Genomic DNA, 22,715 nt, shown 5'->3' on the forward strand with positions numbered 1-22,715 from the left:
CTTTAAATTTATTTTAAAATATTAAGATTGTGGTCAAAATACACTATGTTAAGTCCTTCAACATAAACACACGTGTATAGAGGCATGACGAAGATTAATGTAAAAGTTGATAAATACCTGGTGTTCCAATGGCTCTGACATATGAGAATGCAATGTTTGCTTTTCCTTTCAGAGTATTTTCTGTGTTCTGAAGGTCCCCCAGAGTGGTAATATATTTTACTTCATTAAAAAGAAGAGCACTGAAATAAATAAAGATGTAGTTGGTAGAAAAATCTGACATGTACTTAGTTATTTAATACATATTTTGAGTAGGTTAAAGAACCTAATCAAAAAAGAAATTTAATCTTTTGAACAAACTCTCAATAGTAAGAACCTAAGCATTTCAAGTCTGAATTAAAATCACCCTCTAAATCATTAGTCTGTCACTAAGAACATTAACCAGGGACAGTTGGGAGAAACAGTGTGCGTATCCTCTGTCACAACCACCTCAATACATTTAAACTGTATTTACTAGCATCCTATTCTGGACAAATAATCCCTTACAAATCTCTCAGCCATGGATACATTTCAGCCCTTCACACATCTATACTGAAATCATCTTTCCATGGCCTATAGGGCCCTGAATGGTAAGCCTTGTCTACTTCTCCAACATCATTTTGTACTACTATTCCTCATGTCTACCCTAGTTTAGGCAACACCCCAGGGCATTTGCACACACCATTCTCTTTGTTGAAAGCTGTTCCCTTCTCATATATCTGGTCTCAGCTTAAACATCATTGACTTAAGAGAAGCCTCCCTTGTTGGTCCTATATAAGTAGGTCTGTGGCATTTTCCTCTTGAATTTCACACTATTTAATCCTTTGTAGGATCAAATTTATAATTATTCACATATATTTTTTTACTTGTTTATCCCTGCCTCTCTCATTAAACTGTTGCCTTCTTGTGACAGGGACCTTGCATATTTTATCACTATACCCATAACTTAGAATAGAACCTGGTACACTGTAAGTATTCAATAAGTATTTGTTGAATGAATGACAGAAAACATAGGGCAGGAATTATTTATTGCCATTCTTCATTTGAAGAAACAGAAGATCAAGTCAAAACACCGAAGAGCTTACTTACTCAAAAACACATATACTGAACTGAGGAGCCAGAAACAGAACATAGAACAGGTCTTCTCACTCCTAATTTAGTGATCTTTCCACTTGACCACGGTTCTTCCAAATCATCTTTTTTTTAATATAATCTCTATTTATTTATGTTTATTTATTTGGCTGCGCCGGGTCTTAGTTGCGGCACACGGGATCTTCGTTGTGGCATGTGAGATCTAGTTCCCTGACAAGGGATCAAACTCAGGTCCCCTGCACTGGGAGCATGGAGTCTTAACCACGGACCATCAGAAAAGTCCCCCAAATCATCTTTTTAATGTATAGATCAGAATAACTCATCATATTTCTTCAACCAAAAGAATTTCATTTAAAAATTTTTTACTTCTATATAAATTCTCTATCACTAACAACTAATTTCACTTAATCTCCACATGCATATCTGTGTGGTGTGTGTGTGTGTGTGTGTGTGTGTGTGTGCATGTGTGTGCGTATTTTTGTTAAGCTAAACTTTAAGAATTTTTGAAAGCTGTTCCAACTCCACATACTTAGGTAAGCAAAAGTTCACTCCAATAAATTAGTCAGTCATAGTTTCCTCTTACGGAAAACATAGCTCTTTCCACTAATATAGCAATTCTCAGACTTTTTGGTCTCAGGATCCCTTTATACCCTTAAAAATTATTGAGCTCTTCAAAGGGCTTTTGTTTATGTAGGTTACATTTATCAATAGTTGCCAAAATAGAAATTAAAATAGCAATTAAAAATATTTATTAATCCCTTAAAAAATAAAAATAAACACCATTGCATATTAACATAACACTTTTTTATTAAAAATAACTAAATTTCCAAAAGGAAAGAAAAATCTAATGAAAAGAGTGGCCTTGTTTTACATTTTTGCAAGTCTCTTTAATATTGGACTAAATAGAAGACAGGTGGATTCTCTTATCTGCTTCTTCGTTCACTCTGTTGTCACATCACACACACAACACAAAATGTAGCCTCTAGAAACCACACTCATAAAAGAAGGAAAGTGAAAAAGGCAAACGTCTTAGTATTATTATAAAAATATTGTCACTTTGGGAGCACCCTGAAATGGCTGCCCTAAATTACACTGCTTAAATATTTACCTATATATTACAGATTTCAACTTTTTAAAAGAAATGTAAAACTTGAATTTCTATACGTCCCAGGGCTCTTGTTTTGTTTTTAAAAGAAATATTTACTGGGCAGTACTCACTATTTGCTAGATATTTTCACATGTTTTCATTTAAATCCTCAACGATATTCTTGGAAAATTCTTTATTACACACACACACACACACACACACACACACACAGAGGAAAGAACCTCAGGGATTAAGTAACCTGCTCCAGGTCATACCAGTAGTCACTGATAGAGCTGAGATTCTAATCCAGGTCTTCTGACACTTTGCCCTAACTTTCTAAACTATGTTATTACTGACCACTCATACATGGTAAACCAGGTAAAAAGGGAGGCAACTAATGAATGGCCACAGAGTCTCAGTGGTGATCTGGGCTACTGGCTACTTATACGTTTTGGCTAGCAAGACCAGAATCACCCTTGAGTTACTTCAAAACTGCTGGAAGACACCATCTAGTGAAGTAATTGGACTGCCGTGTAAATTCTCAGCTTGGGAATGACATCCATCCATTTACCTTTACTTCTCTAGCAGCTCTAATCCATTTGCTTCAAAAATCTAACCTAGGAGTAGAAATATCCCTAACCTTTTTTCTCAATAAAGACCAGCAAATATAAATTGATAAAAGCCAATGTTTGGGGGGACACTTCCCACATGTCAGGCATAGTACTAAGTACTATATAAGTAGTGGCAGTTTATCAGTTTTGGGATTGCCTGACTCTTCTGCTTTGGGAATTCCCAGTTTTCTAAGTCTTCGTGGTGGGCAGAGCCCAAGTCCCCACATACAAGCTACTAATACTGTAAATTGCTTTTCCAGGCTCCCTGCTGCTAGGCTATATGACCCAGAATCACTTATCTGACATCCCAGACTGGGAGCTAGCGATGTAAAGAATCAGGAGCAGTGCAGAATTATTTCCAGAAGCAGCAGCAGCAGCAGCAGTCAGCTTTGAAGGCAGGAATGACTATAGTGCTAATGACAGCTGTAGTGCTAGCAATGCAAGTTGTGGCATCCAATGCCTAGAAGTAATGCAGCAGTCCCCCGCAGACTAGCTCCGTGTCATGATTATGAGCCAAATAATTCAGAGCCAGATAAACCTGAGTCCAGTTCTCCAACCCTTCTAGTGAGCCTGAGCTTTCCTACATCTGCTCTAAATCCTTTTCTGCTTAAGCCAGTCAGACCCAGATTCTGGGGCTTATAACTAAGAACACCCAACAATACACTCAGTTGTGCTTAATTTTCATGGCAACCATGTGAGATCAGTACTATCATTAACTCCATTTTACAGATAAGGTCATGGGCCTTAAAGAGGTTACCTTGCCTAATGTCCCAAAGCTCATTAAAGAGTCATTATCCAAGAGGTAATAATACCAAAACTAATGACATTCATAATCTCACGATCTCCATGATTGTTCCCAATGGCTTCGTAACTTTAATATATTTTTTAATGTTAACTTCCAGAATATGGGGACATCTAGGGATCTCTAGGATCCATTCCATGAGCCTGTGCTCCTTCACTCCAGTTCCAAAGTGAAGAAATGGGTTAAAGGAAAAGTCTGTCTTGCGATTTTCTTGCTCTATAGATGGGGTAAAACAGCCTGAGGCTGCTGTGACCTGGGAGCTCTTCCTGCCCCAGAAAGGCCTTCCTTTTCCTTGGCATACTCTTCCAGAGACCCTCCTAACACAATCATTAGGTAGATAAGATATATGGCCAAGAACTGAATGGGTGTCAGAAAAAAAAAAAAAAACTCAGGAGTCCACCTGACCCTGCTTTTAGAGCAACAGGTTGCTCAGTCTTTTTTCAGAAAAAAAGACCACTTTTATATCATATTTCTGCCATTATTCAAATTCTAAACAACCCAATAAAAAAAAAAAGTTACCTTCTATTTTGCCTTACCAAAACTCCTAGGGGAAAAAAAAAAAAGCAAAAAGGGAGGAGGAGAAAGAGGGAGAGATGAAGGAGAGAGACAGACAAACTACTTTTACCTAAATTAATTACAGTTGACCCTCAGTATCCATGGGTTCCACATTTGCAGGTTCAGCCAACTGCAGGTGGAAAATATTTGGAAAAAATAATTCCAGAAAAGTCTAAAAAACAAAACTTGAATTTCTCATATACTGACAACTATTTACACAGCATTTACATTGTATTAGGTATTGTAAGTGATCTAGACATGATTTAAAGTATACGGGAGCTACTAGAGCTAATCAATGAATTTGGTAAAGTAGCAGGATACAAAGTTAATGCACAGAAATCTCTGGCATTCCTATACACTAATGATGAAAAATCTGAAATAGAAATTAAGGAAACACTCCCATTTACCACTGCAACAAAAAGAATAAAATACCTAGGAATAAACCTACCTAAGGAGACAAAAGACCTATATGCAGAAAACTATAAGACACTGATGAAAGAAATTAAAGATGATACAAATAGATGGAGAGATATACCATGTTCTTGGATTGGAAAATTCACCATTGTGAAAATGACTATACTACCCAAAGCAATCTACAGATTCAGTGCAATCCCTATCAAACTACCAATGGCATTTTTCACAGAACTACAACAAAAAATTTCACAATTTGTATGGAAACACAAAAGACCACGGATAGCCAAAGCAATCATGAGAAGGAAAAACAGAGCTGGAGGAATCAGACTCCCTGACTTCAGACTATACTACAAAGCTACAGTAATCAAGACAATATGATACTGGCACAAAATCAGAAAGATAAATCAACGGAACAAGATAGAAAGCCCAGAGATAAACCCACGCACATATGGTCACCTTATTTTTGATAAAGGAGGCAAGAATATACAATGGAGAAAAGACAGCCTCTTCAATAACTGGTGCTGGGAAAACTGGACAGCTACTTGTAAAAGAACGAAATTAGAACATTCCCTAACACCATACACAAAAATAAACTCAAAATTGATTAAAGACCTAAATGTAAGGCCAGATGCTATAAAACTCTTAGAGGAAAACATAGGCAGAACACTCTATGACATAAATCACAGCAAGATCCTTTTTGACCCACCTCCTAGAGAAACGGAAGTAAAAATAAACAAATGAGACCTAATGAAACTTAAAAGCTTTTGCACAGAAAAGGAAACCATAAATAAGACAAAAAGACAACCCTCAGAATGGCAGAAAATATTTGCAAATGAAGAAACTGATAAAGGATTAATCTCCAAAATTTACAAGCAGCTCATGCAACTCAATATCAGAAAAACAAACAACCCAATCCAGAAATGGGCAGAAGACCTAAATAGACATTTCTCCAAAGAAGATATACAGATTGCCAACAAACACATGAAAGAATGCTCATCATCACTAATCATTAGAGAAATGCAAATCAAAACTACAATGAGGTATCACTTCACACCAGTCAGAATGGCTATCATCAAACAATCTACAAACAATAAATGCTGGAGAGGGTGTGGAGAAAAGAGAACCCTCTTGCACTGTTGGTGGGAATGTAAATTGATACAGCCACTATGGAGAACAGTATGGAGATTCCTTTAAAAACTACAAATAGAACTACCATACGACCCAGCAATCCCACTACTGGGCATATACCCTGAGAAAACCATAATTCAAAAAGAGTCATGTACCACAATGTTCATTGCAGCTCTATTTACAATAGCCAGGACATGGAAGCAACCTAAGTGTCCACTGACAGATGAATGGATAAAGAAGATGTGGCACATATATACAATGGAATATTACTCAATCATAAAAAGAAACAAAATTGAGTTATTTGTAGTGAGGTGGATGGACCTAGAGTCTGTCATACAGAGTGAAGTAAGTCAGAAAGAGAAAAACAAATACCATATCCTAACACATATATATGGAATCTAAAAAAAATTAAAAAAGGTTCTGAAGAACCTAGGGGCAGGAGAGGAATAAAGACACAGACGTAGAGAATGGACTTGAGGACACGGGGAGGGGGAAGGGTAAGCTGGGATGAAGTCAGAGAGTGGCATGTACATATATACACTACCAAATGTAAAACAGATAGCTAGTGGGAAGCAGGTGCATAGCACAGGGAGATCAGCTCAGTGCTTTGTGACCACCTAGAGGGGTGGGATAGGGAGGGTGGAAGGGAGACACAAGAGGGAGGAGATATGGGGATATATGTATATGCATAGCTGATTCACTTTGTTATAAAGCAGAAACTAACACACCACTGTAAAGCAATTATACTCCAGTAAAGATGTTAAAAATAAGTATACAGTGGGCTTCCCTGGTGGCGCAGTGGTTGGGAGTCTGCCTGCTGATGCAGGGGACACGGGTTCGTGCCCTGGTCCAGGAAGATCCCACATGCCACGGAGCGGCTGGGCCCGTGAGCCATGGCCGCTGAGCCTGTGCGTCCAGAGCCTGTGCTCCGCAACGGGAGAGGCCACAACAGTGAGAGGCCCATGTACCGCAAAAAAAAATAAAAAATAAGTATACGGGAGGATGTGCATAGGTTATATGCTAATACTACACCATTTTATATGAGGGATTGAGCATCTGGGGATTCTGGTATCCACGGAGGGTGAGGAAGGCGCAGGGGTGGGAGGTGCTGAAACAAATCCCCCTCGGATACTGAGGGATGACTGTATAGTATTCTAGGCAGATCCATGTATAAAATGAAATATCCCAAAATGTTTCATCAGGCATTTTCTAAATTAATACAGTTAAAAAAACAAACAGAAGCCATCTCTGAAATTTGAATTGAGAGTACAAGTAATAACAAAGTTCAAAAACATCAGTCTAAGTCTTTTTGTCATACGCTGTGTATTTTCCTACTAGCTTACCACTTATAAAATTCTTAACACCAGAAACAATCTTATGGGCTTATAACATAAGAAGATTTCTGCTCCTCCAATTTTTAACAACCAAAAAGTGAAGCTTCGCAATTCATTCATCCATCAATCCAATATTTTTCAACACCTAATACGTGTCACACACGATGTTATGCACTGGTAGAAGGACTTTGTGTAAGAAGGCACAGTCTGGGGATATAACCATTACTACCAATTAACATAGAGCTGTGAGGAATTCAAATCCAAGGCAAGTAATTTTTTATTACAATTTCCCAGTATGTCACTATCAAACAGGAACCCACCTGATAATATTGTGTAGGAACAAATCTGATAGAGATAAAGGAAGGAGCAATAGCTCAAAACCTATTAGGAAGGGACCAGCTTGAGCACAGCTCAGGAGTTTTAAAGGAAGACACCTCCAAGAGGAGCTTTCCCCAGAAGTTCTATCCAAGCTCAAAACCCAGGCTCTGCAATAATGTGTTAAAAATAAACTACTAGCAGAAATTATGATAGTTGAAAATAATTACCATAATATTTGTAGTTCATATTATCGTCAGTAGTACATTAACTTAAAAGGAAAGAAATCTTCCACTTGGCAAAATATTATCACAGAATATCAATTAGCACACCTTAATAAAGAGTTATTGAGATTTCATTGTTTCTTACAGTACTGCACAGTCTTTCCTTTTTGTATCAATATCATTTGATGATTTCCATGAGTCAACAATGACTAGGGGGGAAATGGCCTTTCTTTGCAACTGCTGCCTCATGGCAAACATTCCCAGCAACAGTCACAGCACGGACTTGCATGAACTCACTTCTATTAGTACTGTGTGTGCAACAGAACGGCAGGTAGATATTTGAATTCGGATTGCTTTTTTTCTTAATTGCAAAATGAGATTTCCTGCATTTATATAGAAAAAAGCGACTAACATTTGTAGAGCGCTGGGTAAAACACAAAGCATATTTTCAGATGTATTACGTTATTTGATCTTCAAAAAAATCTAATGACAGTGCAATTTTTAACATTTAAGAGATGAGGAAAACCAGCAATCAGAAAAGATAAACTGCTATGATCACACAACGGATAAATGCTCCATAAACCCTGACTTCTTCATATATCATTCCAAAGCACATTTGAGATTATAGTGCCTCAATCTTCTACACCTCCATCTGACTTGCCTCAGACTGGTTACATATGGTATTCTCAATCAACAAATAAAGATTGTTACTTTCTTTTTCTAAATATTACCCTTCTTAACCCAATCTAGAAGCTGGGAAGTGAAATTTTCCTCACAGTTACCAAACCACACAATTCCATCGGTTTTTTGTTGGGTTTTTTTGGGGGGTTTTTTTGCGGTACGCGGGCCTCTCACTGTTGTGGCCTCTCTCGTTGCGGAGCACAGGCTCCGCAGGCTCAGCGGCCATGGCTCACGGGCCCAGCCGTTCCGCGGCACGTGGGATCCTCCCAGACCGGGGCATGAACCCGTGTCCCCTGCATCGGCAGGCGGACTCTCAACCACTGCGCCACCAGGGAAGCCCCATCGGTTTTGACTATGTATATTTTAGAAAACAGAGCTGAGAATTTGTAGACTATAAATCTATAATCTTACCTTTATTTTAAATTTTATTTATTTTGCAAATTTTAATTCTTTTGTAGGACTCCTAACAGAAGAAGTATACAAAAAGTTAAAGAGTGAAAAGTCCACCTCCAACTCCTTCCCCCATCCCAGCTTCCGCATTCCCTTCCCGTAAACCAATAATCACGTTCTTGTGAAACTTTGAAATATTTATACCAAATACATATATGCCATAAATAAATATTTATATATGTCTCTGTTAGAAAACTATCCCTCCTAGATTTCTCAGTGTTCCTACACAGTCCATGTCTCCTGAAGATGAAAATTGGCAGTACACAAAGATGGAAAACATCTCTTCAAGTTCTAATCTTGTTTCCTTTTCTCTGGAGCCACCTGGTCCCATTCAAAGGTAATAAAACCTTCCTTATCTTCCCTGGAGCTAAATGCTTATATTTAGGGGTAGAGACCTTTTTCTCCTGCCCCAAGCAATTTGTTTAAATTCCAGAGAAAAAGATAAGCACTCTATCTCCAGAAGGAAAAAGCAGATTTGCCAGCTCCTATGTAAACTCAGAGATTCATAATTTAAGTTCTCCTTCTCCAAACCTTGCTGTAAGTACAGATTTAAGCGTATGGCTCTCACCTTGTAGCTCTGTGGAGAATTGGGTACGGCAAATCCAGTACTACCATGTTACTGTGATTGCTGTTACCTCTGTGTCTGATTTCTGATTCAGAGGCTTGGTGTTTCCGCAAGTATTATGCAAGGAGGGTAACATCGAAGACCCTTCAGAGTTTTAGACTTAACACTCCCTTTCTTACACACACAGAACAATGTTATGCTCTAAACACTTGGTTTACTTCATTAATATATCCTGAAAAATCAATGTGTTAAAAATGTTAGTAGACCATTTAGTCAGAATATTTTTAATCAATGATGTTTTAGGAATATTTTAAATGTCCTCCAAAAATACACTACTTAATTGGCCATGATGGTTCAAAAATATATAATTCCGTAAATATTTAGTATAGGGTTACCCTAAGTTTACACTTGTTATTCTAGTCTTAGATTTTACTAACTTAATTCTTCCCCAATTGCAATTTTTCTATATTCTGAGACTAAGAAATTGTCTAAAACCTTGATCTTTTCTGTTTACAAAGAAGCAAAGTTCAAGTGTAACTGTGGATCACTGATCACATAAAAATTTATCAGTGTGTATGTATTAGAAGATAATGGAAGGAAAATCCCATTTACAATAGAAACAAAAGATATAAAATACCCAGTAATAAATTTCAGTGTCCAAGCATATATGAAGAAAGCATTAAAACACTACTAGAGAACACAAAAGAAAACTTGAATAAATGGAAAGACATCTGGTTCTGGGATGGGAAGATTCATTCTAAAGATGTCAAGTGTCCCTAAAATAACTTATAAATTTAATGCCAGTAGGATTTAGTCAGGGAGAGGAAGAAACCAGACAAGCTAATTTTAAATGTCACATGTAAACAGAACAAAAATGCAATTCTAGAAACAGAAACATGAAGGGGCCTGGACCTTTCAGATATTACAATACATTATAAAGCCTCAGTAATTAAAGCAACAGTACTAGTAAAAAAAAAAAAAATAGATTAATGAAACAGAAAGTCCAAAGTAGACCCCAATATATATGAGCGTTTAGTATAAAAAAATCACACCTTGAAAACTGAGATTAATTTCAGTTGTGTTGGGACAATTATTTAGCCACCTGACTAATATATTGCTCATACTATTTACCTAGTTAAATTCCATACAAAGCGAAGATTTAAATGTTAAATTGAACAGTTAAAACATTGAGAAGAAATGCACCTACGTAAATAGAGTCTGATCTTTGACAAAAGAGCAAAAGCAGTTTAATGGAGAAAGGCTCCTCTTTTCAAAAAAGGGGCTAAAACAACTGGACATTCACATGCAAATAAGTGAATCGAGACACTGACTTTACACCTTTCATAAAAATTAACTCAAAATGGATCATAGACCTAAATGTAAAACATAGAAGAAAATCTTGGTGACCTTGGATTTGGCAATGAATTTTTAGACACAACACCAAAAGCATGATCCATGAAAGAAAAAAAATTGTAAAGTTGGATTTTATTATTATTAAAAACTTCTCTGCAAAAGACACCGTTAAGAGAATGAAGAAACAAGCCACAGACTGGGAGAAAATATTTGCAAAACATATAGCTGATAAAGGACTTGTATCCAAAATATATAGAAGAACTCTTAAACTCAACAATGAGAAAAAAAAAAAACATTTAAAATATGGGCAAAAGATCTGACGGGATACCCCACCAAAGAAAATATACAAACAGCAAATAAGCATACTAAAAGATGCTCAATATCCTTTGTCCTTAGGAAGCTGTAAATTAAAACAATGAGATACCACTACACACCTATTAGAATAGCTACAGTTAAAAAAAAAAATTAACAATAACAAATGTTTGCAAGAATGTAGAGCAACAGGAACTCATTCAATGTAGGTGGTAATGCAAAATGATACAGCCACTTTGGAAGACAGTTTAGCAGTTTCTTACAAAGCTAAACATAGTCTTACCATATGATCCAGAAATCACACCCCTAAGTATTTGCCCATATGAGTTGAAAAACTACATCAATACAAAAAAACCTACGCATGAACTTTATAGTAACTTTAATCATGATTGCCAAAACTTGGAAGCAACCAAGATGTCCTTCAACAAGTGAATAGATAAACAGTGATACATCCATACAATGGAATATTATTCAGCAATAAAAAGAAATGAGCTATCAAACCATGAAAAGACATGGAGGAACCTTAAAAACATATTGCTAATTAGAAGCAGCAGCCAATCTGAAAAGGCTACATGCTATATGATTCTGAAAACGAGCCCCCACTAAAACCAAGTCCCCCTGCCAAGGTGATGATTAAGCTCTCTCTCCAAAACTTTATTTATTCCCTTTCTTGTCCCCTCTGACTTCAATCCTGTGCTAACTGAACAGTAATCAACCAGAGTCAGATGACTAAAACTGCTATTGTCGACAACATTTAGTGCATTAATGTACTAAAATTGCTGTGGTTGATAACTTATTGTTAACGTACAGACACAAGTTGCTTCTCCAGGGCAGGATAAGCTAACAGACCCCCCCTAGGGTCATGGACCACCAGACCAGATGCTAATAAACCATAGGTATCCTGACTCCTGAAACTACAATTAGAAAATGTCACAGAAATGTCACTAGACAATGATTAATCCCAGCTCCTTTGTTCTTTCCCTTTAAAAACCCCCTAACTCAAAGACCAAGCTGGAGTGGATCTGAGTCACCCACTCCCTTGCTTGGCGCCCTGCAGTAAACCCTTACTTTGCTGCCCTTACTTTGCTGCAAACACCTGCTGTCAGAGTTTGGCTTTCTGTGAAACTGACACACGAGCTCTTTTTCTGGGTTACAATTCCAACTATATGACACTCAAAAAAGGCAAAACTATAGAGACAGTGAAAAGATCAGTGGTTGAGGAGTGGAAGGGAAGGATGAATAGGTGGAGCACAGGGTATTTTCAGGGCAGTGAAACGATTCTGTTTGCTACTATAATGGTGGATACATGTCATTATACGTTTGTCAAAACTCATAGAACTGTACATCACAGAGTGAACCCTAACATAAACTATGCACTTCGGTTAATAATAATGTGTCAGTATTGATTCATCAGTTTTAACAAATGTACCACACCAATGCAAAATGTTAACAGAGGAAACAGTACAGAGGAGAAAGGAGGAATTCTCTGTACTATCTGTTCAATTTTCTGTAATCCTAAAACTGCTCTATAAAACAGTCTTGATTTCTTTAAGTGAATTCCTTTGTAACAAGAGCATAAGGGAGACCTTGGTACAACTTAAAATCCAGAAGTCAAAAGAAAAAAGATAAATTTGACCTGATGATATTTAAAAGAACAAAATAGGGAAATTCAAAAGATAAATGACAAACAGGAAAATGTACAATTTGTGTCTCCTTTATATAAGGAGAGCACCTAGAAATTAATAAGAATAAAAGTTCAAAACATGACAGAGGACTTCCCTCGTGGCTCAGTGGTTAAGAATCCGCCTGCCAATGCAGGGGACATGGGTTTGAGCCCTGGTCCAGGAAGATCCCACGTGCTGCGGAGCAACTAAGCCCGTGCGCCACAACTACTGAGCCTGTGCTCTAGAGCCTGTGAACCACAACTACTGAAGCCCAAGTGCCACAACTACTGAAGCCCGCGTGCCTAGAGTCCGTGCTCTGCAACAAGAGAAGCCACCGCAGTGAGAAGCCCCCGCTCCCCACAACTAGAGAAAGCCTGCACACAGCAACGAAGACCCACATAGCCATAAATAAATAAAAGAAATAACCAGCTCTAGGACAAAATCACCCTTTAAAAAAAAAATGATAGAAAAGTGGGCAAAAGATATCAAGCAACAGTTCAGTTCCATTTCTAGGAATAGTATACAACTGAAAAGAGCACAAGGGAGGAACTGCTTGCCAGGAACTGGGTATTTCAAACTGATGCCTTTAGCACAAAGAAGTAGGGTGACGGCTTGAGAGGCATTTTTTTCCTCATGGCAATTTGCAAGGTACAGCTATGATATGGCATACTATTTAGCACAGTTCTTCAAGATTCTAAATATCATTACTGAAAATTTTTGTAAAATACTGTATTCCACAAGTCAGTTTTCTTACATTTGAAACAAAAATGAGGGCATTGCCTCTTTGGAATTCTACCTCCTTGACATTTGTGTTTTCCTGCTCAGTTTCTTCTTCCTTTATATGTTGGTGTTATCCTAGGATGCTCCCTAGATGACCTACATGTTGACAACACTCCCCAGGGGTGCAAATTCCTACAGCTGCCTACTCAAGACTCAGGTAAGATGGGCATCCAACTTGTTAAAGGAGACTCATTTTCTCCTGTAAATTTGCTCTTCATCCTTGCCTACTTCAGATGGTGATCAGATCAGATTTGGGGTAGAGTGAGATGGGAAGGAAGGAAAAGAAGAGATCAGGGATTAATCAAATTAATCGTTACCAAGCCCGGTTCATTTTACCTCCTAAGAATTAAAAAGAAAACCCCCTCTTTGCTATCTTTACTTCCCTACATTGCACAATGGCCACACAATGGTGTCTACATGTGCTTGGACCCCACAAATTTGTCTCTCACCCACCAGGAAGAGCACTCAAGTGCTAATCTGATCACATCACTTATCTGCCTACAACCCTGCAGTTGAGCAATCAGGTGTTGAAGTGGTCACTTAGGACAGAGAGCCAAACTAAAAGTAACAACCAAGCCTTTATTCACTTACTGCGACAGTGCAAGCAAGAGGCAAAAGGAGAGGCACAGCCTCCACGATGTTCCGTTCCCATCCCCCGCCACTGAACAGCTCCAGGCCAGGGCCAGTGGGCGTGGGAATCATCTCATTCCAAGGAGCTGCGAAGAGAAGGCTCCTGCCTCTTTATGGACCCGTGGAATGGTGGGGGGACTGAGCAGGTGAAGGGCGAGGAGAAGAAAAGTACAGAGTTAAAGCAGAGAAAGTGTTTAGCCAAAGACCTGTGATAAGGAGGTCTTGGCAAAGCACCTGGAAGGTGCCTCAGGCCACGTCCCTGATAATGAGGCCCCAAATGGAGACACCTGGGACTAAAGGCCAGTCTGGTCAGAAGGATGGGAGAGGGAGGGGTCTGAGTCCTGGACCTCAATTTTCTCTAGAAAACTGCAATGCTCTGGCTGTGCACCAGTCTGGTGTGGGAGAGCACCTTCCCCCTATGAGGCCTGCTGGGCAAAGCTTGTAATTGCCTGTGGTTGGGTCTGAAAGATCACACAAGGATTCTGGCCCAGAGCTGGCCTCCTCACCCTTCAGGGGCTACCCCAAAGCCTAAACTTCTTCACGTGGTAAACAAAGATCCCTTTCTCTGACCCCATGCCAACTTCTCTGCTCTCACCTCCTGCTTCACATTTCAGACTCCAGTAAAAACTACCCTCTCCAAACTGTCCTAACCTCCCTGCCTGGGCTCACAGTTTCCCCTGCTTCTTCCACCTTCCATTTCTTCACTGGGCAAACCCCCGCTTATCCTTTAAGACTCATCCCAGGTGCCACCTCCTTCAGGAAGGCTTCTTAACAAATATCCACCCTCATTCTAGACACAACGAACTATTCACTACCCTGTGGACATATGCAGACGTACTTCTACTATTTTACTTCCTACATATTTTCTGTTTACATATCTGTCTCTGCAACAAAACATTGAATTCTTAGAGAACAGAGCCACATCTTACGCTGTCTTGCATCTCCACTGCCTTACAAGTGTCTGGCACATAGCAGGAACGTGGGGATTACTCTATTTGTGGAATTAGTGTTCTATAAATCAGCATTAGTACAGCACAAGGAATAGGACACCATGGCAGGATTGAATGACACAAGCCCCACAGGATACCCAGTTCAGGTAACAGCGTCCTCTCCACATCTAAGGCCCAGTTGTTTCGAAACCACCTTGTCATCAGGCTGCCCAGCGTGGACCTGCCGCTCCAGGATTTGCCGTCAGACTTGTCAAAGACAACCTTAGCCTCCCCTCCCCTATCCCTTAAAGAATCTTCTTTCTCTGATTCTTCACCCTTGTTTCTGGGTCAAAGGCAGTCATTGGGTATCCATTGTAAAAAGCATAAATGAGTAAGCTTCCTGAGAACAAATATATCTAAGACTTGGACTTTCTGCTAAGCTTTTCATGACCCCCACTCTCAAGATAGCCACCCCTTCTCTATCCCAGGAAAGGGCTTCCAAGGCAGCCCAACAGGTCTTTGGAATTCCTTCTTCAAAAGGCCATCTTTCATGCCTTACAACTGGCTGCTCAGTCCACAGGCCTCAGGGTCCATGGTTGGCCGGGATTTCTAAAGACTGTTATTAATATATTATTAGTACTGGAACATGTGATAACCACAACTTGTCACCTATCAAGTTTAGAGTTTCCTGTAACTTAACTTTCACACCATTTTTGCGAGAATCAGGTAGAAGAAGAGGAGGAAGATGGGAGCCACACAGAAAACAGAGATAGTCAAGGTCAGCAAAGGTCTCAGCAAAGGTTAATTTGGAAAAGTCCCTGTAAACTCGTGTCTTGAAAAAGTCATAGCTTCTAGCTCTGTTATCAAAGATACTACTACTTCATTTGAGGAGAGACTGCAGGAGTGGACCCCAGGTAGGGCTGAATCCCAGGCCTAAAGATTCCATGCCAGGCAAGTTAAATTAGATTCACTCTCTCTCAATAAACACTCAGCACGTGCTGGGAACACCTGAAATGTTTCTGCACGTACTGAGCAGGAATGGAGCTACAGACTCCAGGAAAAAAAAAAAAAAAAATCAGGCTGGGGTGAAAAGGAGGCTAGATACTTCAAAAACCCTAGTGAGAATAGCAAAGATGAGCTTCTGTCCTGGTAACATCCTCACTCCACAGACAGAATCAAAGGCAAGAGCGATTGTATGAGCCAGGTGGCCGTGTTGTGCCACCTCCTACTTTTATACAGAATATCTCCATGTTTCTGTACCCTCTGCCATTCAAGACATTTTAGATCCTCTGTGTGGGAAGATAGACCAGCAATATGTGTGAAACTGATGCTTACAAGTATAATGCTAAGACCCTAAAATATTGTAATGGACTGTGGTTGTCTAAAATGAAATCAACAGATAAATAACAAGTGAGTAAGTAAATGGGTATCCCCTGTACTTACAAGAGAACATGAGCAACGATGGCATCCACATCGAACAAGGTATCGGTTGGGAATTCTCTGAGTAATATGTGACCCCTGCAAAAAGTTTTAAAAAGCATTACAGAAATATTTCCTTAGCATTCAATTCACTTGTCTCTCTAACACACCAGGCTGGAAGCTCTGGCAGTTCTTGGGGCCTGTGTCTTATCCACTAGCCGATATACCTACCAGAGTGCTGGCCATGATACACACTCAAATATTTACTGAATACACAGGCATAGATACACTGACTTTGAAAAGCTTAGGCCCTGGGCCTGGTAAAAAGACTGGGAAGCAACAGGAGTCCCAACCAGGCTTCCTCCCAGCACACACAGATTCCCCAGATGGGCTGGGAAGGAGACAAGCAGGAGACAGAAAGAAGGGTCCTCAGCAGTAGGTCCCTGAGGAGACAGGATCTCTCCCCACTTCCTAGGCCAAATCCCAAGAGTGTGAGGAAAGGATTTTGAGAAAACTCAGATTAGCAGACCCAAGTAACGGAGGAATCCATAACCTGGACATCTGCAGATCCCTCAAAAATAAAGTACCTTTATTTCCCACCCGAATATGGACCTGACATACCTACTTAGAACACTAAATCTGCTAAGTGCTCACTTACCAGCCCTTTGCCGTCAGAGCTTACATAAGATTCTCATTTAATATCCAAAACAATCCTGTGAGGTAGGTATTAATCTCCTCAATTTACAGATTAGGAAGCAAAGTGGAGGTAACAAATCTATTAGTTAGACTTCTTGCTAAGCTTCATATGACCCTTACTACATACACCTTTATTCTGGCCTAGTGATATTTTGTATACTTGAATATTCTAGAAGTATAGCTTTATGTTTGTCCATCTGAGCCAAAAAAACTAAAAATAGTTTACCTGAATAAATATGCTTTCATCACATTCTTTTCGCTTCCACAGTACCTCGATGTTTCTTCTGTGACGCAATTAACCTTTAAAAGATTATATTTAACGTTTAGAGTACATATCAAAAGGTCGAGTTTCTTGGTTAGGGAAACAGAAAGGAAAATTAAACATTACAGTTTGTCTCCAGATCAAATTTCTTTTTTACTTTTCTTTCTGATTTGTATGCTATAATTGCTCACTTATTCAAGTGCTTGAGGTAACCCAGAGAAAGGAACTGTTCCTACACCTAAGAGTTATATTTAATTATACCTAAGATTTAATTCAATCTGATGAATGAAGTAGAAGGTAATGAGGTAGGAAAGGAAGGAAACAATTAAGGCAGGACAAGAAAATCATGAGCAAAAGCCAGGAAGCACAGAACTGGTGCTAAGTTGGGACCATGAAAGCATCTCAGTAGCTGGAGCACAGGTATAGCAGATATTGCTGGCTCCTAACCCCAAATCCATCCTACCCTTTTGCGTCACTAACAGAATTTCATTAAAAGCAAGTGCCCCATTAAAAGACTTTTCCAGACTCCCCCAACAGCTAAGGCTGGCTAAATGATGTTAGGAGAAGTCACTGGTTTGGGATGCCTAGAAGGATCTTAAAAGGGGGTTGAGTGATAGATACTCTTGCTCTTCCCCCTTCTTCCTGACAAAAAAAACCTGACAAGATAGGTAGGCACCAGCAGTCATCATGGACCATAAGGCATCTTTAAAGAAGAAACCTTTGCTAAGGATGCTGCAACAGAAAGAATGAACCTGAGTCCCTGATGATGTTAGAGAAGCCACAACAGCCCTTGATAGCTTACAATCAGGACTCTATGTGAAAAACATAAGGCCAATCCTGGCAGCAACATGGAGATACAATGGAAGACATGAGAGCACAAAGGCAAGGAAGCCGGTTAATAGTGTATCCCATTCGTACAGGTCAGGGATGACTGGGACCTGTAGTAAAGCAGAAAAGGACAGAAGAGATTCAAGCGACTTTCCACAAATACAGTAAGTAAAACTAGGGAGAAGACTGAGCGTGTAATATGCAACATGGGATAGATGGGGGAAGGCAAGAGATAAAGAGGATAAAGAGGTTTTTAGATGGGGCAAGTGGGTAGCCACTGACATAACTTACCAAAACTAAGTCTGGAAGAAGAACAGTTAGTATTTTGTTTTGGATTTTGTTAAGTTAGGGTTTTTTTTGGTTATTTTAGATGAGGCTTTTTTGTTTTTGCTGTTCAAGTTAATTTTAACAGAGTTTGAGAAAGCAGAGTGACAAGTGGGAAAGCTACATTTGTTTTATAGAAAAAAGCTACTAAAAGAGAACCGATACTCAAAAAAGATATGAGGAATAGAGAATTCGAATTAAAAGAGTACGGTCATAACCAAAAACAGTGAATTTTAGTGTATGTAGTTTTTTTTTTTTAATTTTTAGAAATCAGAGCATAGGGGATGGTTGGTATTATGATGACAGATTTATCCATTCATCTGCTCAACACACATTTGAACACCTACCATATGTTAGTCACTGTTCTCATCACTAGGAGTACAGTTAAGTTCCAAATTAAAATGTTTATCTTTAGAACTTACATTCTAAAAGTAGAGACGGACCATTAAAAAAAAAAACTAATTAGTATGCAATGTTAAGGGCTATAAAGAAAAAAGCACTATTAAAGGGATAGTACATGACCGAACATTTTAGATAAGTCATCAAAGAAGACTTCTCTGAGGAGGTGACATTTGCACAAAGAACCGAAGTAATGGAGTGATGCATACAAATATACAAATATGTGGAAGAGAGGAGTTCTAAGCAGAGGAGAAAATACCTGCAAAGGCCTTACGGAAATACACACCTAGAAGGTCCAAGTAAGAGAACGATGACTAGCATGTGTCAGGAACAAGCTGAGCAAGGTGGAAGAACAGAAAATGAGATTAGAGGAATTAAATGTCCAAAGAGGAGTTTCCATGTTAGTATAACTGTAATGGGAAGCCTTTCTGAGAGAGCAGCAATGTGATCTGACTTACATGTGGAGAAGGGTTCAGTGAGACAAGAGTGAAAGGAGAAAGGCCAAATAGGAGGCTTGTGGTTTCCCAGAGGAGAAGTGAGGACAGTTTAGACAAGGGCAGGGGGGTAAAAGTGAAGGTACAGAAAGTGGTCAGATGTGAAAAGTTTTGATAGCAGAACTTGAAGGACTTAATGATGGATTGGTTATGACAGAAAGGATGACAAAGGTTTTTTGTTTTAAAATCTACATTGATACAGTAATATAGTCATACCAGCTTTCTTTTGGTTATTATTTGCATGATATATATTTTTTTTCCTTCATTTGCTTTAAGGATTTCTAAAGCCTTTATTTTAAGATGCATTTCTAAATAGCTTACAATTAGGTTTGGTTATTGTTCCCAGCCTGACAATCTTTTTCTTAACTGGAACACTTAGTCCATTTATATTTTAGTGTTTTCTTCATCTATGTCTGTCTCCTGAAATCTTAACTTTTGAAGACAATCTCAAAATGCTACTTTTTGTGAAGTCTTTCCCAATACCATAATATGACCTTCCACCTTGATGATCATGTAAGATTTCTTTCTTTTAAACCTCTACAGCATTTTATTTGTATCTTATTATAATGACCAAGTTCTGCTAGTTATTAAAATGGTCTATGGGAATTCCCTGGCGGTCCCGTGGTTGGGACTCCTCACTTTCACTGCCAAGGGCCCAGGTTCAACCCCTGGTTGGGGAACTAAGATTCTTACAACCTGTGCAGCGCGGCCAAAAAAGAAAAAAGTCTGTGAATGTGTTTTATCGCCCCATTTTGGATATATACTCTCCAAAGAGACTGGGGTCTTAGCCATTTTGCTATCCAATAAAAGACTAAATATAGCAAGCTCGTTTCAATCTCATAAACAGTACTGAGTATCTACTATGCACCAGGGACTGAGCTAGGTACTCAATATAGGTCTATCTCTTTCACCCAGTCTCCTTTCCACATAGCTTAAGAGTCCTCAACTGCAAAAGCTTTACAAACTGTTAGTTCATAAAGGTAACCCCTGGGCATGAACCTTAATATTCTACTCTAGTTACTAGACACACAGTTACTAGTTACTAGTTTATTAGTTACTAGATAACAGCATGACTATCCTTTTAGAGTATCATACCAACCTAGCATTTTGTTTCTAAATTTCAATTTTGATTTTTATTCAAAGCTCCTTAAAGATGAGTGCCATTATCATTCCAGAGTATAAACAGTGGTTCAAAGTTAACTGAGACCTCTATACAAAACAGAATTGACATTAAAAAAGAGGTTTTTGAGGTATATAAACATGATATAATAAGAAATATATATTTGGTCTTTGCCCCTTGTTCCTAACACAGAGCTCCTAAAACCCTGTAATTTCCTGCATGATAGAGTGCCAGGAGTATCTTTTCTTCTAATATTTGGTCTTTAACCTGAAATATAAGAGCTTCTGAAACCCTTGGAATCTCTGGGAGTGATAAGAGTGTCTGTTTGCATGCTAATGAGATGATTGGTGGCTGGGGGCCCCTAGACAGCTTCAAGATGGGGGCTGGTTACCAGCAAGACAAGGGAAAGATCAGAGGGTGGGAACTTTCAGCCCCACCTCCCCACCTTAGGGCTGGAGATGGAGTTAATCAGCAATGGCCAATGATTTGACCAATCATGCCTACATAACAACCTCCATAAAAACCCTAAACTACAGGGTGTGGAGAGCTTCCAGTGAACACATCCAAGTACAGGAGGATGACACACCCCAAACCACACGGGGATAGAAGCTCCTGCACTTGAGACTCTTCCAGATGTTGCCCCGCACATCTCTTCCATTTGGCTGTTCCTGACATATCCTTTACAAGAAGTCAGTAATAGTAAGTAAAGTCTTTCCCTGAGTTCTGTGAGACATTATGGACAATTATGGAACCTGAGGAGGGGGTTGTGAGAACCGCCATTTGGAGCCAAGTCCTACAGAAGTCCTAGGGAGCCTGGGGACCCACTCACTCCTTGTGACTGACATCTGAAGTGAGGGGCATCTCATAGGACTGGGCCCTTAACCTGTGGGGTCTGTGCTAATTCTGGGTTGTTAGTGTCAGAACTGCTTCATATGAAAAACACACATCTGGTGTCAGAAGTGTTCTGTGGTGAGAGTGAACAGTTTCCCTTTAAAAGTCACAGTTAACTTTTCTATGCTTCCTGCCCTGGGAACTCTAGCTTCAGGGACAGGAACTCTAGCCCCAAGAGGGACAGTAGCCATCTCTCAAAGGAGGAAGGCTAATGAACTAAGAAAGAATAAATGTACACAGAAAGTCAGGGAGACACTAATCTGAAAGAATTTAATAATCACTGGGTTACTAATCATTCCGTTTTCTGAGGTACAAATTCTAAGTTTAAACTAAATGAAAGGCTCCTGTAGCTATCTAAACCATGATGCATGTGGAAATTTTCCATAATACTCCATGGCAAGTTCAAACACTTTTTGAGAAAAAAATTAAGTATGTAATTTCAAATTAGGTTGTTTTGCACAGGCTCTGGACGCACAGGCTCAGCGGCCACGTCTCACGGGCCCAGCCGCTCGGTGGCATGTGGGATCTTCCCGGACCGGGGCACGAACCCATGTCCCCTGCGTTGGCAAGCGGACTCTCAACCACTGAGCCACCAGGGAAGTCCCAAATTACGTTGTTTTACCTTTTTTCTAAAAATAAATATGAGAACCCACAACATAAGCAATTATAAAGACTTAGAAGAATAGGAAAGAAAAAAAAACACTTGAATTACTTCAATTTTGGTACCTCAGTTTGTGTTAATAGAAAAATTTTAATAGCTAAATTATGGACATCTATTATATTTGTCAGGCAAAAAAAAAAAAACTTAAATAAAAGATTGAAAAAATAAATGACACCATAGCCCCAATAGAATGGTTTACAAAATAAAGTTCTAAGCTCCAGAATTTGAAGTAGCTTTTTTTCCCCTGTATTTATAATTTATACAATAATCTGGAATTAACTATACTTCTGTTTATTCTTATGAAAAAAAAGGTAGAAAAAATATTTTTCCAGTTTGGAAAAAGATGTGAAACAATGTAGTATTTTTAGATACTCAGTCTTAGGTCACACAGTTGTAAAATGTTTGTCACTAGTAATTTATTAACATAAATATCTTTCTACCTTTGTGACTGAAATTCCATAGTCCTGGAGAGGTTTATCAGCCTCATTCAGTTCTTCAAGAAATACAGAGGTACTTGGAGAATCTAAAATAAGAAATGTTTTATGAATGTTTTATGACTTGCCCCTTAGGAAAGATGAATTTTTAAAATTAAAGTCCAAAGCTGCAAACTGAAAAAGAAATATATTAGTTTGCCCAACTAGTATGCAACAACAAATAAT

The 22,715-nt window shown here is 39.0% G+C and overlaps 1 protein-coding gene across 2 annotated transcripts in view; it reads right to left on the bottom strand.

Annotated features, from left to right (window-relative positions):
• The window catches only part of TXNDC16 (thioredoxin domain containing 16), a 111,211-nt gene that overhangs the window by 79,583 nt on the left and 8,913 nt on the right, over nt 1–22,715 (bottom strand). For both annotated transcript variants that reach the window (XM_033404775.2, XM_012536539.3), the window contains 4 exons: nt 22,497–22,579; nt 17,304–17,377; nt 16,406–16,480; nt 118–239 (listed from right to left, as the gene is read on the bottom strand). In XM_033404775.2, coding sequence (XP_033260666.1) covers nt 118–239; nt 16,406–16,480; nt 17,304–17,377; nt 22,497–22,579 — 354 coding nt within the window. The remainder of the gene's footprint in view (nt 1–117; nt 240–16,405; nt 16,481–17,303; nt 17,378–22,496; nt 22,580–22,715) is intronic.

The sequence above is a fragment of the Orcinus orca genome, chromosome 2 (genome assembly GCF_937001465.1).
Source record: "Orcinus orca chromosome 2, mOrcOrc1.1, whole genome shotgun sequence".
NCBI classification, from domain to species: domain Eukaryota; kingdom Metazoa; phylum Chordata; class Mammalia; order Artiodactyla; family Delphinidae; genus Orcinus; species Orcinus orca.